Source organism: Cydia strobilella, chromosome 6 (assembly GCF_947568885.1).
Source record: "Cydia strobilella chromosome 6, ilCydStro3.1, whole genome shotgun sequence".
Classification (NCBI taxonomy): domain Eukaryota; kingdom Metazoa; phylum Arthropoda; class Insecta; order Lepidoptera; family Tortricidae; genus Cydia; species Cydia strobilella.
The window spans coordinates 180836-195920 of record NC_086046.1 but is presented as its reverse complement, the minus strand read 5'-3'; the positions used below and the strand labels follow the sequence as shown (position 1 = coordinate 195920).

General features: G+C 38.1%; 1 protein-coding gene across 4 annotated transcripts in view; it reads right to left on the bottom strand.

The window, feature by feature from the left end:
* Window positions 1-597: 597 nt before the first annotated feature.
* Window positions 598-15085, bottom strand: part of LOC134741948 (TNF receptor-associated factor 4) — a 111585-nt gene continuing 97097 nt past the window's right edge. For 2 of the 4 annotated variants that reach the window (XM_063674839.1, XM_063674838.1), the window contains exons 3-7: window positions 8578-8682; window positions 5871-6032; window positions 4822-4971; window positions 3903-4334; window positions 598-2973 (exon numbers count right to left, since the gene is read on the bottom strand). In XM_063674839.1, coding sequence (XP_063530909.1) covers window positions 2620-2973; window positions 3903-4334; window positions 4822-4971; window positions 5871-6032; window positions 8578-8682 — 1203 coding nt within the window. In that variant the 3' untranslated portion in view covers window positions 598-2619. Of the gene's footprint in view, window positions 2974-3902; window positions 4335-4821; window positions 4972-5870; window positions 6033-8577; window positions 8683-8754; window positions 8885-8943; window positions 9242-15085 lie in introns of those variants that run through there. The other 2 variants (XM_063674842.1, XM_063674841.1) reach the window with 2 other exon arrangements.

Genomic DNA, 15085 nt, shown 5'->3' with positions numbered 1-15085 from the left:
CACAGCTTAATATGCTGTACATATAATTATTTCCATCTAGCCGAGTATAGGTAAATGGTGTGGGCGGTGTGGCGCCATCTATTCGAGAATGACTTTTTCTTGATTTCCGGGGCACGTTATTTCCTTAGACTTTATTTATCTTATATCTGTAACAAATTAATCAAGCGTAACGTTTGACAATTCCGTAATGTATGGCGCCATTTACTTAATATTTGCTACTACATTAAAGGTCGGTTGCACCAAACCTACTGTCACCGTCTGCGTTCGCAAAATTTTATTCTATAGGAAGTTCCATAATTCACTGCTGAGTGATGTTCACCAGTCCGCTAGGTAACTGTGGTTGGTGCAAACCGGCCCTAAATTGCCACTTTACGAATCTACCAATTACCTAACCATAGATAATGTTTATTATCTCCTTGGTTTTAAGCTGAGTTGCTATATAAAGGGTACTAGTAATGTTTGGATTGGAGGGGGTCCAATGGTTGCATCGACTGGGCTCCCTGGTGAATTTTCTTCAAAATAAAGGCCAATGATAGTATCGAAGGACCAATGACTGTCCGTTTCATTTTAGAAGGATACGCAATAAAAATACAAAAATATTTTAAGAAAAAAATAATATATTTTTATCTTAATCCAAAGTCATGTACAGTCCTTAATGCTAAGCGTAGAACTTAACTTTAGCTACTCTAACTTAACTACTTTGTTAGTCTTATGTTCCTTAGCTAATACACATTATACTAGTATATTGCGAAATGAGGAATGAAATAAAAAATATGCAAAAAACTTAGTTCAAAAACAGACCAAATTGACCAAAATAAAATATGACCAAATTGACCATAATACATAAAAATCTGTTATGGTATTTTGTACCTATGTTATCAGAAGTATTTTGGAATAGCCATAGAATAATTTTAGATATTTAGATATTTCTTTTGAAAAGTGAAAAAACGGCCTTCCTGGTAATAGCCAATTGAATTTGTTCATGATGTAGGATTAGGTACCAATTTTAATGTTTTTAGCTTAAAAAACTATTCAGTTGCTAAAACTTTAACTAATGGTGGGTTTTTTGTTAGTTTATGTACTGGTCACACAATGAAAGGCATTAAAATACGAGTATGGGTTTATGAAACGAACGAAGTGAGTTTCATAATATGATCACATTGATCACACGAGTTTTAATGTCTAATTATGTACAGTTACATACACTGCTTCATCTGATCAATAATGGTAAGATTTAAATAAATTTCCAATCAAAAATGGGTTAGCTAAAAAAGGACAACTGTTACAGAACTTATTATATGTTTTAATTGGAATGTATAATTACCGTTGAGATTAGTTTAAAGCGAGCTTACTAGAGATCTGACAATTTTAACAATTTAAAAAACGAAACACCAATTATAGAGAAATATCAATTATTAGAAAATTATTTACAGAAATAATCATGAACGCTCAAGCATTTTTCAAATTAACATTTCTTTGTTTAAATGATTTTGATAAAGGAATCAATGATAAATGCCTAAATATACCTACACACATATAACTACAGCGTTTTGCTGTTACATGTTTGATGGACTTTGCTGTAAGAAATGTATGGAGCGCCTTCAATTTGTGTTTGCCTTTTGATTCTGGTAATATATTTTTGAAAAGAAAACGCCTAAATAACTATAGTTTAAGCTATTTTCTAATCGACAAACAAATCTTTGGCGCCATTTTTTTCTCCCCTGGCAAAGTCATCACTTTGGTCTATCTCCAGCCTTATAACACACAGATAATGAGACTTTTTAAAAAAGTGGAAGAAAAAAAATATGTATTTACAATTTTTGTTCTTCGATAGTTTTGTATTTACAATAAATTTCTCAACTTTAATGGATAAATTATTTTTTGTTAAAACAGAGTTCTATGTACAAAGATCTGCCGAGGTAACGGAACTTGGCACGTTTCAAAGACAATCATTTTTAATCTGTGGGTCAGAGGTCGTCGGCGTTTTTCAAAAAGCCTTTAATATTAGTCTCAAGGCTGACAAAAACGCCTAAACGTAGCTTATTTGACAACACACTATTTTTGCAGTGTCCTATAAAAACGTGTGTCCTTTCTTATGGCACTTATAACATCCTAATTGCGTTAATTTCTCAAAGCGATATGCACTATTTGGCCTATATAAAGAAGGTTCAATTTTCTTTGAAACAGCTCAGTTCGTTACGTCCGTCTGCCGGCAATAAAATTCAAGAGATCTTTAGTGAAAGGATAACAATGCATCAAATGTGCTTCTACCCTACGATATTTACAAATATTCACATAAATAACCTAATTATAATATAAACTTAATTAATATTTACATTAAAACTATGACTTTTAAATATTTTAATACTAAATAACGATGACTAATTAAATTTTGTGCGGTATTCGCCTGCATGTCTTTAATTTTCAATAATGTTAATGTCAGATTTCCTACTAAAAGTACCAAGAACGTACGGGTATTAACTGAAAACGAAATTACTAATAAGTTCAAAATAGCAAAACCGTTGATTCTAAATAAAGTTATTGTTTCCAAAATTATCAAATTACTGGTGGCTTTTACAGTCAAAAATTTTGATCAATTATATTATTTTATTTCTTAACCTAAACGGCGACAATTTTGCTCGGATCCACCTTAACCCTCAGAAACATGACGTCATCCTTCACAAAACTCCTCTTCTTCAGCATCTCGTGCGACACGAACCTCGGGAACCCAAACCCAAGCGCGTCCGGCTCCTTCGACGGTCTTTGGAAGTTCTTCCACGTAGGGTCTGGTACGAAGGATTCCACGATATTGCATGCTCTGTCTGGCGAGGCGCTTTGGTCGAAGAGAGTGAAAGAGACGGTGTGAGCGAAGGGCCAGCGGAGCAGAGCGTCGTACTCTCCGGGTAGGATCTTGATGTAGACCGACATGTGCGTGGCCTCGCCGGCACCGTTGCCGTTCAGGAAGAGAGACGCCTGGAAAGAAGAGGTTAGGTAAGAAATTGTTTCATGTCACATTGTTGGGTGTAAAGTTTATCTCATGGAAGTAGGATGTATTCTTGTATGACTATTCAACAAATTTCTATCAGAGGAAAGACCTAGCTGTAGCATCAAACGCTTCCGAAACGAAAAAGTCTCCACGCAAAAAGTTAGTCCAGTCGAACTGTTTGTTCAACAGAGGATAGGCAATTTTTTTATAAATGTTTTTTGCTTGTGTTTTTTAAGTCTTTTCAAAAAGGCTTATATATCTCTATGAACACCATACAAAAATAATCCCTTTTGAAAAGACATTCATGAATTGTCATGAAAGCGTAGCATAGTAAAATATCATGTCAAGCAACAAAGATATCGTAACAGGATTTATGAGACAACGATATAATGTTGTTAAGTAAGTGTGTCATCGTTCTTTGATAGTCGGTTTAAATAAGGATCAGTGAGTAAGCGGTTAATTTTGTCGTGGCAACAGTGCGTCAGTGAGCGTGTCGGTAAACAAAGAGCTTTCGGGTATCATCGCAAACTGTCACGATGAATTAATGTCGTAAGAAAATGATTTATTCGTTAGGTACCCAAGATTAATAATATTGACGATGCATATGATACCGGGCGAAAGGTACTTTACAGAAAAAAAGTTTAGAGTTTAAAGCCGAGCGCGATTAATCCATTCAGCCGAGTGGATTCTACAACGATGAAGATAAGATGTCCAACATTAAGATGTTTTTTTACTCCTCTGCCGTTATGTCAGTTATACATTCATCACGAACACCAATATAAGAACACACATAATGCCCCCTCCATACTCGTGCGCGATATCGTGGGGGAGGAGGCGCTAATCGGCGAAATAGACTCCACACTCGCGTTCGAGGCTCGAAGGATAGACATTCGGGAGACACTCGCATACAACTAACCTGCAACTTATATCCATATTGAGTAGTATAGAACGCGGGCGACACCAGCTCCACGCCGTCCTTGCACTTGGCCTCCGCCATCTTGGCGGCCCAGTCCGCCACGCGCCACACGAGCGCGCCCGAGCAGTTGACGGCGAGCCGCGCCACCGCCGCGCGCAGCGACTCCAGCGCGCGCGCCTGCCGCGCCGCCAGCCCCGACACCAGCGCCAGGTGCTGCGCGCACGCCGCCTCCGCGTGCCGCTCCAGCGCCGGCCGCGTGCCCGAGAACCGGCAGCCGGCGTCCTTGAACGCGCACGCCCCCGCCCCGGCCCCCGCCACCGCGCAGTGCTCCCTCAGGTGCGTCTCCAGCTCGTGTCGCGGCGCCGCGGCCGAGCACTGCGGGCACGGCACCGGCGCCCGAGCGCACGTCGCGCCGTGCGCCGACACTGTGTCCTGGAAAGATAAACGGTGTTTTGTTAACACCCTGATACTCTTGCATCTTTTTTTTTCATTATTGTTGTTATTGTTTTTGTTCTTGTTTGCACAAATAGCTCTGTTTTACTCTGTAGAAACTTTATTAAACATGATGTGAAAATATTTTCATTAAGGAAACTGTAAGTCTAGCTTTAAGAAAATTTCCAATGTTATGTATAACTATAGAAGACTGTTTGTTTCTTAAATAAATAAATTAACGAGTTGTGTTCCATTATCGAACACTAGATCGGTCGGACCTTAAACGCGTCTATCTTTTTCAGAATACGGGTCTCGAAAGCGGGACGACGCGGGAAGATCGAGTTTAAGTGTAAGTGCGACCCGGTAGAAGTACCTCGCACATGCTTGCATCTGTTGGAATTGTTTGAGATGAACGACTATGGGAAAGAGTACGAGAGAAAACGCCGACAATTAGGTAAGTTAGGTCACGATCGGGAAGACCCATTACCTGTGTGTACCGCTGCCCGCAATGTCTGCAAGGCACGAGCCGCTTGCTGCAGTGCTGCTGGATGTGCTGCTGCGTGTGTCGGCGTTGCACTTTGGCGCCGCACTTGTTCTCGCAGTACACCGGCTCGTGGCCGCAGTTGCCGTGGTGTTCCTGGAATGAGATAAAATTGATGGTTTAAACAAATGGCTGAATTTATATTATAAGAAAAGTCATCTAAGTACAAACACGCTTTTATTAGGTCGACCTGTACGTAACTATGTAATGGAACCTAAGGTAACAAATTTGACCATCTTCCAAGGATCGTAGCGTCATGAAAATTGGCAGCTGTATGTAGTTCTGATGACAATACAATAATATGGTACTGTCGAACTGATCTGATGATGGAGCCAGAAAATATAAACTGAAACTTCATGATGGAGCATCGTACCTATCATAGCTGTGTTTGGATTTCTTAGAAAAATCTTGAGCACCAAGTTTCAAGGTCTGATGATGAAGCCGGAAGATAGGCACTGGCATTCCATGATGGAGTATCATATCATAGTCGTGTTTGCACTTGTGAGAAAGGTCACGTGATGGACTTTGAACATAAAAGCGTGTTTTTCTAGTGTTTTTTAAACTATTGATTTTTAGAAAGGTAATTTTACAGGCCACACATCAGGAACTCTTGAATACTCTAGCATTGGTTATGTCGTAGAATACTTATACAATAAATGGAATACGGTTAAGGGAATGAATATTAGCCAACTTGTTGCCAGGTAGAGTATGAAAAACCTAAGAGCGTTCAAATGATATATACGCAGAACCCAATTAAGTTATTCAGAGCAAAGTCTTGAGTGAAATAGTGGAACATCAACCATCTAGGTGTTATGGATTATTGCAACAAAAAATGTACGACGCCATGTGTTTGGTAAGGAACAGAGCCTAGGGAGGAACTGATCTTCAACAGAAGAGTTTGAGTCATGACCTTCGGAACCACTAAAAGAGCATGGTGACAGAAAATTCACACAAAACCAATTTGGCTTTAATATTTAAAGATAAAAAGTCCTTACCTCAAGAGCGCTTCCTGAAAACTCCTTCCCGCAATGATCGCAGTTAGCTCGTCTGCGAGCACAGGTGTACCGGAGATGATCTTGCATCAGTACCCGCGGAATCATTGCACCGCACTGCGCCGCGCAGAGCACCGCGTCATGCTTGCAGGTGTTCAGGTGCGCCTGAAATATGACAAGGTTGGAATTTTTCTTAAGAATGCCATAAAAATAGGTTGGTTGGTAGTTCCTAAAAAGACTAGAAAGAAAGAAAGAAAGAAAGAAAATAACTTTATTTTGCATGAAATATGGTACAAAAGGTGGTCAGACAATAGTCAATGGTCTAGGTATTCTTTAATGGCTTAATACATGTCCTAATGAGCTGACTATATACACTTAATTAACCGTATTGAAAGGAAAACAATTGTGTAGCGTATGATAAACAACAATAGAGAATGAAGAAGATCGAAAAGCTTTGCTACTTAAGGTAAGGTGGGGTGAAACTAACATAGTTTATTTTGCTCGGGGCAAGACAAACAGTATGAGGATTCAATACAAGTGATAGTCTAACCACACCTTACCTTATATATTTCTGTTGATTCAACAATAAAGATCGACTTGACACTTCTCTGGATGGATCTATTAATTAACACGATTTACTACGCATTTCTATCCTACACTTCAAAGAACCAGAAGTGAGTATTAGGATCACATGGAAAATTAAATTAAAAAATTCCACTCGACGCTTTATTGACACTGCAACCCAATAAGGTGTTCAGAGAAGTCTTTCCAAAATCAGAATAGTCATACCAGTGACATGACTGAGTGCGTTAGATTGTGAAGAAAGCGTATTAATCTGCGTAAAACTGGAGAAACTTCACTCGTCCGTGCATAGGCCCATTTGAAATAGTTTCTCCAGTATGCTTGAATTGCTACTATCACAGACCCCAACTTCATAAGAAACAAAAGTAGTTCGGAAAAACTTTCTTGTATAATATTGTCTTCGGTTACCGCGATAGTTACTCATGAAAAAAACTATGAAACGTCGAGATACATTCAATATACGCGATATAATCCGTTTTCATACTTTCTTGTATGTTTATTAAGAATGGTTTCTGTAGGACTTATTCTTATATTTTTAGTGGCTCGTATATGTGGCTTGGCTTTAAAACTCGTACTATAACCAATTAACACATATTCCGATTTTCTACCTTGCTCTTCAGAATATAAGGTATTAAATAGTTTAAAAATTATACATCTTATAATTTTACGTTGATTATCGTTGTTAGTTCCAGATTTTAGCGATGGACGGAAGTGAGTATTCTAAATTCGAGACCATAACACGGCTGCTAAGACACGGTCAATAAAAGCCAGGATCGGAATTCAAATCCGTAAATATTGGACATGTTCCTCAACAAATACTTCTACGCCGCGTTAACTTAATTGACCGTCAAACTGATTTGTGTTGGAATGCTGCGATACCGTGTCTTATCGGATATTTTTGGTATAAAGCACCTTTTCCCAACAGACAGGTACGAGTACAACCTATTTAGCAGAAATAAAATGAACCCTAGAGTTGTTCCTTGAGAGATTCCAAACAACTAGAAGAGAATAAAACACGAAATTTGAATTGGGATTTTCGGAGAGCGTATTCATTGCATTTATTGAATGGAATTCAAATGCTACATGTGTGATAAAATAGGTCCAATCACGGTTACACCAATAAATAGTAAAAGTGAAGTGAGAAAGCTTTCCCATGCATTTATCACGGAATACCGAGACTACCGAAATTAACAAACAATTAATGTAGTAACTTTTGTTTAAAGCCAAAGTCATTAACACGGCGTCCATTATCCAAATTAACATAAACATGTAAAGTAAATAACAATAAAGCGAGATAAGTGTGCCGTGTGACGTACCTATTGATACATTCGCTCGTGATCTAATTTCACTATCACTACTGTCGCAGTAAATACTTCTCAGTATTCACTATCACAATAACAAAGCCTAGAAACCTAGTTCAGTTAATCTAGTCAAAAAGTGAAACCAAAATACAATTCAACAAAAAAGGTAGCGCGTCACGATTTCATACAACTTTAAGTGTCACTATATCTAGGAATAAAAGGAACACGCAATAAAATGGTGCCTTGCGTTACACTTGCGCTGAAATGACAGTATTATCTCCATCACCGTCGCTCTTACAGTAATTAAGGCGGTTCCCTGAGCCAGAAGGCGAAAAATCTCCTTATATGATCATGTTTTTCTAAGAGGCGTTGATATTCGTAGACGTGGCAAAAATATATGTAGTTCTTGACTATATTATCTTTAACAACATAGCTTCCGATACACGAATTATGACACTTCGCTCGATTCAATTAATTCCCAAAGTAACCTCTAACTCGGACTTTCAATCCTACTTTACTCGGTTATTTATTATGTGATACTATAAACAAAAAAAATAAGAAAAAACAATCTTAACATCAATAGTAATTTCATAGCTTTAGAATTTCGATATTGTAAGGTAACGTTTTTAAAATAAATAAAAACCGACAAAATTCGATCAAAATTGACACTTGCGCGTATGTTAGACTTCTAGATTGAAAAAGCGATCAGCGCAGTATGAATATTCGACCAGAATTAATTTAAGTTTAAATAGTTTTACTGCTGGTACCCAAACCTACTAGCCTAAGTACCTAGGTACTAGGTATTAAGCACATTGTATAAAACTCACCTTGAGTTTGCGAAGCTCGTCTGACCACTGGCATCCTTCCTTATGGTGGATGCAGTACACCACGGATCCCATAATCGCCTTCTCCGACTCTGGATCCGGGTATATCTGGAACAAAACAAACAAACCATAAACAAATGTTGCTGACAAACTTACAAAAACCGTCATTAACAAACTCACTTTTGACATATTAGTCACTTTTTTAATTTTAGAAACTAGTAGTTTAAACATGTTGAATGAGGATCAGAAAACACGCGTAGCGAACGTTCACGCTAAGACTGAGCGCTGGCATAATGGATTAAATAGGACAACCCGATTATAAATAAACTCATCTCAAAAAGAGAATATAAAACGAACGCTCGTACGCACCGCGCGTTCGAATATGGAACACATCGAAATGGCGGCTTGAATTTGTTTTTCGCGCGTAATATTTTCAACGCGCGCTCACTTCGGAACGCTTGTACAAAATGAATGCACGCGTACGTTTTATCTTTATGGGTGCAACGAACATCTGCTCGGAGACCACCGCTGCCTGTTTGTATAGAGATAAGCGTGATTTTTCACTTCCCAAACCAGCTGGGTAATGGAATGGGCAAATAAACTCGTTCGAGCCTTTGAACTCGGTTTCTTCACATAACTTAGCTAATTCTTTGAAGCACCAAAGCGCAACGTTTTAATATGCATTCACCTTAAAGCACGCATTGTTTCATTTCTTTTTAATTTAACAATCAGCGGCGAAAGAAAACTTTTCTTCAATGTTAGGTATTTTTTTCTTCGTGGTGTATTTGCAGAATACATTTTCATGTTGATATTATTTTATGTTCAAAAGACGGACATACCTTATCTATCAAGACATATATTATAATCTCCATCTGTAACGTATCCATCAGTAAACAATAAACAAAAGTTGTTTGTAAACAATCCAACTAGAGATGTGTTAGCATCCTAAGCATCCCCACTAAGCGTTCGGTGTCACCGGCCAAACGCCTGCCTCGCGCTAAATCCATCACCTAACGACAACTACCTGCACTTCTCCTTACATTAACGCCTTTGTCCTCGTTCGTAATATTAGCCTCTGAGGCGAGCAGCCGATGGACGTAATAGTATAGTGAGCGAGAAGCGATCGAAATAGTCTCATTATATGCGGGTTCTATTTACAAACATTGATGCATGTGGTCATCGGCAGGACTGCCGCATAACCATACCACCTTAAGATCCATGTTCTACAAAGTAAGCCACGCACCTGATCCCGCTTACATTGCAAACTATTATAAATCTTGCTGCTAAGTTTTAAAGGTGAGAGTTCTGTGAAAGTTTCAAGGAAAATGCTGCTTACAAAGTTTGTGTATAAATTTTCAAATATAGAATGTTATTTGTGTCGTATTCTAAAAAGATAGAGTGCGATGTTGAACTCTCCCGCATCGCTCAATTATAGAACTCGTATCGTGAAGGAGACAAGACGGGAACATCACAAGCTCCAACATAATGCGCTTAGCTTATGGCCCTTTCGTGTCATTAGTCTTGAAAAGGGATAGAGAATGAAAACGAGGATGTTACGATGACATTTGTAAAACATAATTCAGTTGGAGATGTTGCTACTGGTTTATTTTGATCAAAATGGTAGGGATTTTGTGCTGGCAACTTTCCTATTCTGGAATTCTTATGTGGATGGAAATCAAATTCCTAGACTATTTTAACTCGAAGATGCGATATTGCATACTGTGCATACAGTCGAATTCGCAAACAAGGTAACGTTCCAATGGCCCAAAAATATAAAATACTCGCAATAAGGTCGTGTAAAATTAATATATTTTTGGAATGTGGGCTTGTAAAATTTGTGATCTCGACCGTACCTGGTTTATGGTAACCACAGCAATGGAACACGGCAATAATTTTAAAGATTTAACCGTTTTCCGGAAAGACTGAAAAGAATCCGGTTAGAAGGACCAACCGGTCCAGAGATGCGCGTGGGCAGCCGCAATCAATCAAATATCGACGCAGTGAATGCAAATGATTAGTGCTGCGTTTACGAAACGCAATCAGAGAAATAGTAACCTCCCGCCCACGACAGGCGGCGCGTAGGCAACGAGTCCTAATCAACGATTGTTTAAACATACTGGTAAAAAAACCGTTACTTGGAAATAAAAGATGGAAAACAAATAGATATGAGTTATGGTTTTCTATGTTCTTTGCTAATTCGGTATTTCTTTTGTTAATTGATAGAACTAGGAAGAAGGCTAACCTAGAAGCTTTTTTTTTCGTCCATCTGGACAGGCTAAAGCTCTAAGCCATTAACCTAGAAGCTAACTTAGAAGTCATAAATTATTACCTATCTGTGTGCCAAATCAGCGGGCTTAGCACGGTAGCATTTTTATCGCCTGTCACCATGCCTGTCACGTTCTAACAAGTATGTAAGTGCGAAAGTGACAGGCATAGTGACAGGTGATAAAAATGCAACCATGCTGACACCTCAGGTCAGTTATTCGTAGTTAAGGAATGTCCAAACATCCAATTTGAATGGTAACTATGGTCATTGTGGTCATATTTTGCTTTGTATCAAATAACACAATTATTTTATTACTTTAAAGTGTTAATCACACACTTGACTACCCTATAAGGAATATCTACATTTGACGAGTGGCAACATTGTCTGTCAAGGCTCGATGAAGGTCTGCGTGTGCGTAGGCGCCGATGCAGCGGCGTGGGAGTTCTATAACTACGTAATTAGATACTATTTAGTACCTTATTATTAGATAACGATCAAATTCTTGTTTATTTCGAAATTTTACTGCCATTTTTGACGAAGTACTAGCCACATATCCACATGTAGTGTGTAAACTTTATGGGTTAAGGTGTGGCTTCTTTTATCCATTTGTGCCATTTTCAATCAAAAGGGTACTCATAGGGTTGTCATAAGGCGCTATTTCCATACAGCATCAATTTGAAATCAACCTTATTGACAAGCGTTATAAGCGTTAAACCTTTTGGTTGACAATGTCACATTTAAACATACAATTTTTTTAAATATTTTTATACATTTTCATTTTTAGTTTTAATCGTGTATATGTCGATAGATGGCCGTAAATTTACTGAGACTACATAATTCACTATGACAATAACCCTGTATACTATCTATTCTCATTGATGGTACTATGTCAATTTTTAGACATGCCAACTTATACAACAACAAAATACAAACTATTTCACTAGCTCTAAAATAAGACAGAAATAAACGTGAAAATTGGAGACGTATCTTTTATTTGCTAAAGTTAAATTAACATTAATTAGTCTTAACGGTTTCCGAGTAAAACGATGTTAATTAACATAATTAAACAAACACAAATAGACATTTCAAATTTTTAGTGTTCTGTCATGTTTGAATTAACAACGAATATTAATCCTTGTAACCTCTTTTCGAAAAAAGGTATTTTTAAATAACAACTTGTCATGTTTTTGTTTGCAAAATTTGAGTCAATAAATAAAGTTATTTTAGTCGTTACAATGTATTCATGTTGCAACACTGGCATGTCCGCCGCGGGCGACAATTTACCCGACATAAACGACTCGACATTATTTCCAACGTTTAAATTTCAATTTCCGAATTTTTGTGCGCATTTTATAATTAAGCACGCGTTCCGTTGTACGCAACCCTTTGGATTGTTTTAGAAGCAAATCCAGACTTCATGCATTTGGATATGGTTATTAATTTATTTAAAAATGGTACTAATCTATCATAATAACCAAAGGGAGCCGCTTTGAACCATAAATACAATCCAACGTAGACAACAAATTACTTATTACTCTAGACTAGATCCCATAAACAAACTGTTTTCGAAACTTGTAAATGATTGACAAGTGACGGCGCCTGCACATCAGCAACCGAATCAATATCAACTTTAATTTATAGGCGATAAAGTTTAGATTACAGAGGCAAATGAACAATCGATAGCATATCAGTGTGCATAGTGACATGGGAATGTAAACAGTTCCCGAAATATCTGGACTTACAAAAACCATTACTCTGTGACCCCTAGCTTCGTTACTAGCTTAATATCTCGAGGGTCAGTGATAAATGGACGCAGTTTGAAGTATTTTCGTAGTAAACTGTTAAGGAACTGTTCGTTAGCCGTTATTGCGATTTGAGGATCAAACGGTAGCTAGTTAGTTGAAAAATTTGTGTCGTTTTCGCTTTTTTCCTGTGTTCTGGAAATTAAATGTTTTTACAAGCAAATAATTATTTTTTCCAACAGATTTTGGCTTCAGAACCCTTAAGTTAACGTCTTTATTTTATTTAGGTACCATTACTGCCTTAAATGAAATGGGACATGTTGAAACATGCTTTTCTTTATTATATTTCTCAACCCCCTCTAAATCTTGAGTCTATTAGCCAGAGTTTCAATTGCCCATACAACTAATACGTAAATTATAAGTCACAAAATCATGAATAAACAATTTAAAACACGAGCGAACAGTGTCAAAGACAATAGGGAATAAAGAGACGATTATCTATGGGTATGGGCACGACGTAAGTTCGACGGCCGCGCGTGAGATTACGTGTTAATTGTGATCGTTACTGTTTTGTTTACATTACTCGTTTACTAGCTTAAGGCCTCTACAGAGTCTACAGAAGTTGCAACAAACGGCATGCGATTTAAGATAATTGCTGGCTAAAGGATGACTCACGCCACGCTAGACCGGGCCGGGGCCGGGCCGGAGCTTCTGGCGCTTCCGTTTCTATGGAAAACACCATGGGATCACCGGTCAGCCGTCATAGAAAATTACGAAAATGACATGTCGGACGACTCGGCCCGGGCACGGCCCGGTCTTAAGTAGGAGCAACTAATTATATCGATCGACGTAAAAGTAGGATAGTAGGTAGTAAACTGGTTAATCTAAGTGTAATTTTAGTATCTAATATATAAAGACAAGGCAATAATTGTGACAATAAAATATGACTGAGACATGCATTAATTGATGCCAAGATTATCTGCATTTTATAATAACCAAGAAACAATGGGGTTGGCAACTGTCAAAGGTTTGCAGAGATGGCGCCATCATAGCTTGCCCCTTTTTCTATGAGATTTGGCTTTAAAGGCTGGCATCCAGGGCATTAAAAAAAAAATGACACAATTCTAGGGATTGACAGGGCAAGCTATGCTGGCGCCATCTGCTAATTATTTCGACCGGCCAACCCCATTGGATAATAGAAGTCGTTATAGGCGTAAAATAGAGTCATTCATTACCTATAGCGATTTATATCAAGGACCCGGGTATGTCCTTAAACTACGTCCAAAAGAGAGGTATGGGCACTGTGAATGACATCTCGCTTTGTGTGGTAGGGCACAGGACAGCGGATGTCATTCCAGATCTAGAGCAGAGCCCAACTGGGGAGGTACCTCCACCTTACAGAAAACCGCAGCCAAATAACACTAGACCCTACTAATAGTGTTGTGTTCCTGCCGGTGAGTAAGGTTGCCAGAGCTCGAGGGAGAGGAGTGTTAGGGTCGGCAACGCGCATGTAACTCCTCTGGAGTTGCAGGCGTACATAGGCTATGGAGACTGCTTAACATCAGGCGGGCCGTATGCTTGTTTGCCACCGACGTAGTATAAAAAAAAGAGATTTAATAAGCATTTTGTTTAGAAGCAAGATAACTGACAATTAGAGAGACAATTGAATTTTACAAGCACATCGTAATGCTATGAAACAAAAGAATGATGCGTCTTATTACATATACTATACTCATAACTTGGTTACAACTGAAAGTTACACGATCATTCGTCAAGGACGGACGGACAGCGGAGTTTTAGTAGTAGGGAGTTTTACCCTTTGGTTACGGAACCCTAAAAAGCGACAAATTAAAAAAATGTAGGCGCGAAGGGTTGTCGTCCCATAGAAAATAAGAATTTCGGGCCTTTTTCTACTGACAAAGTTGTTTGACAGACTATAGGTACGCCTTTATTCAATTAAAAAAACTGATTACCGATTAGGATACCTGAACGCAACGCTCATGCATCGATTGTTTACACACGTCATTTCAAACGTCAAAATTTATTTTCACGCTGGCAACCCAGCCATGTTAATTAGAAAAAAGAAATCCATTTGTTTTTCTAAAGAATAAAAGGTGTTTGAAAATAGAACACTTCATTTGAATGTGGAACATGATATCAATTAAGTTGGTTGTCGTCGAGACGTCGGGTGTCAGGTTGCAAGTTTTAATTTCAAGTACGAGCACCTATTTGTTCTATTCTCTAAATGAAAGAGTGTTGACATGTTAGCTACCGATAGCTGTTAGGATCGGATTTATAATTAAATCCCGTTGCTTATGTCAAGTCATAATATAGTCAGAGGAATGTAATATTATAGAGCGGTACTGTCATAGTAAATTTTGTAACCACAGTAAATTCACTGCCATCTATCGACACACTTTAAAACTAAAAATGAAGATTTATAAAAATACGATAAAATGTATTTAAATATGGATAAATGATTTTTTTTATTTGCATTACTTAA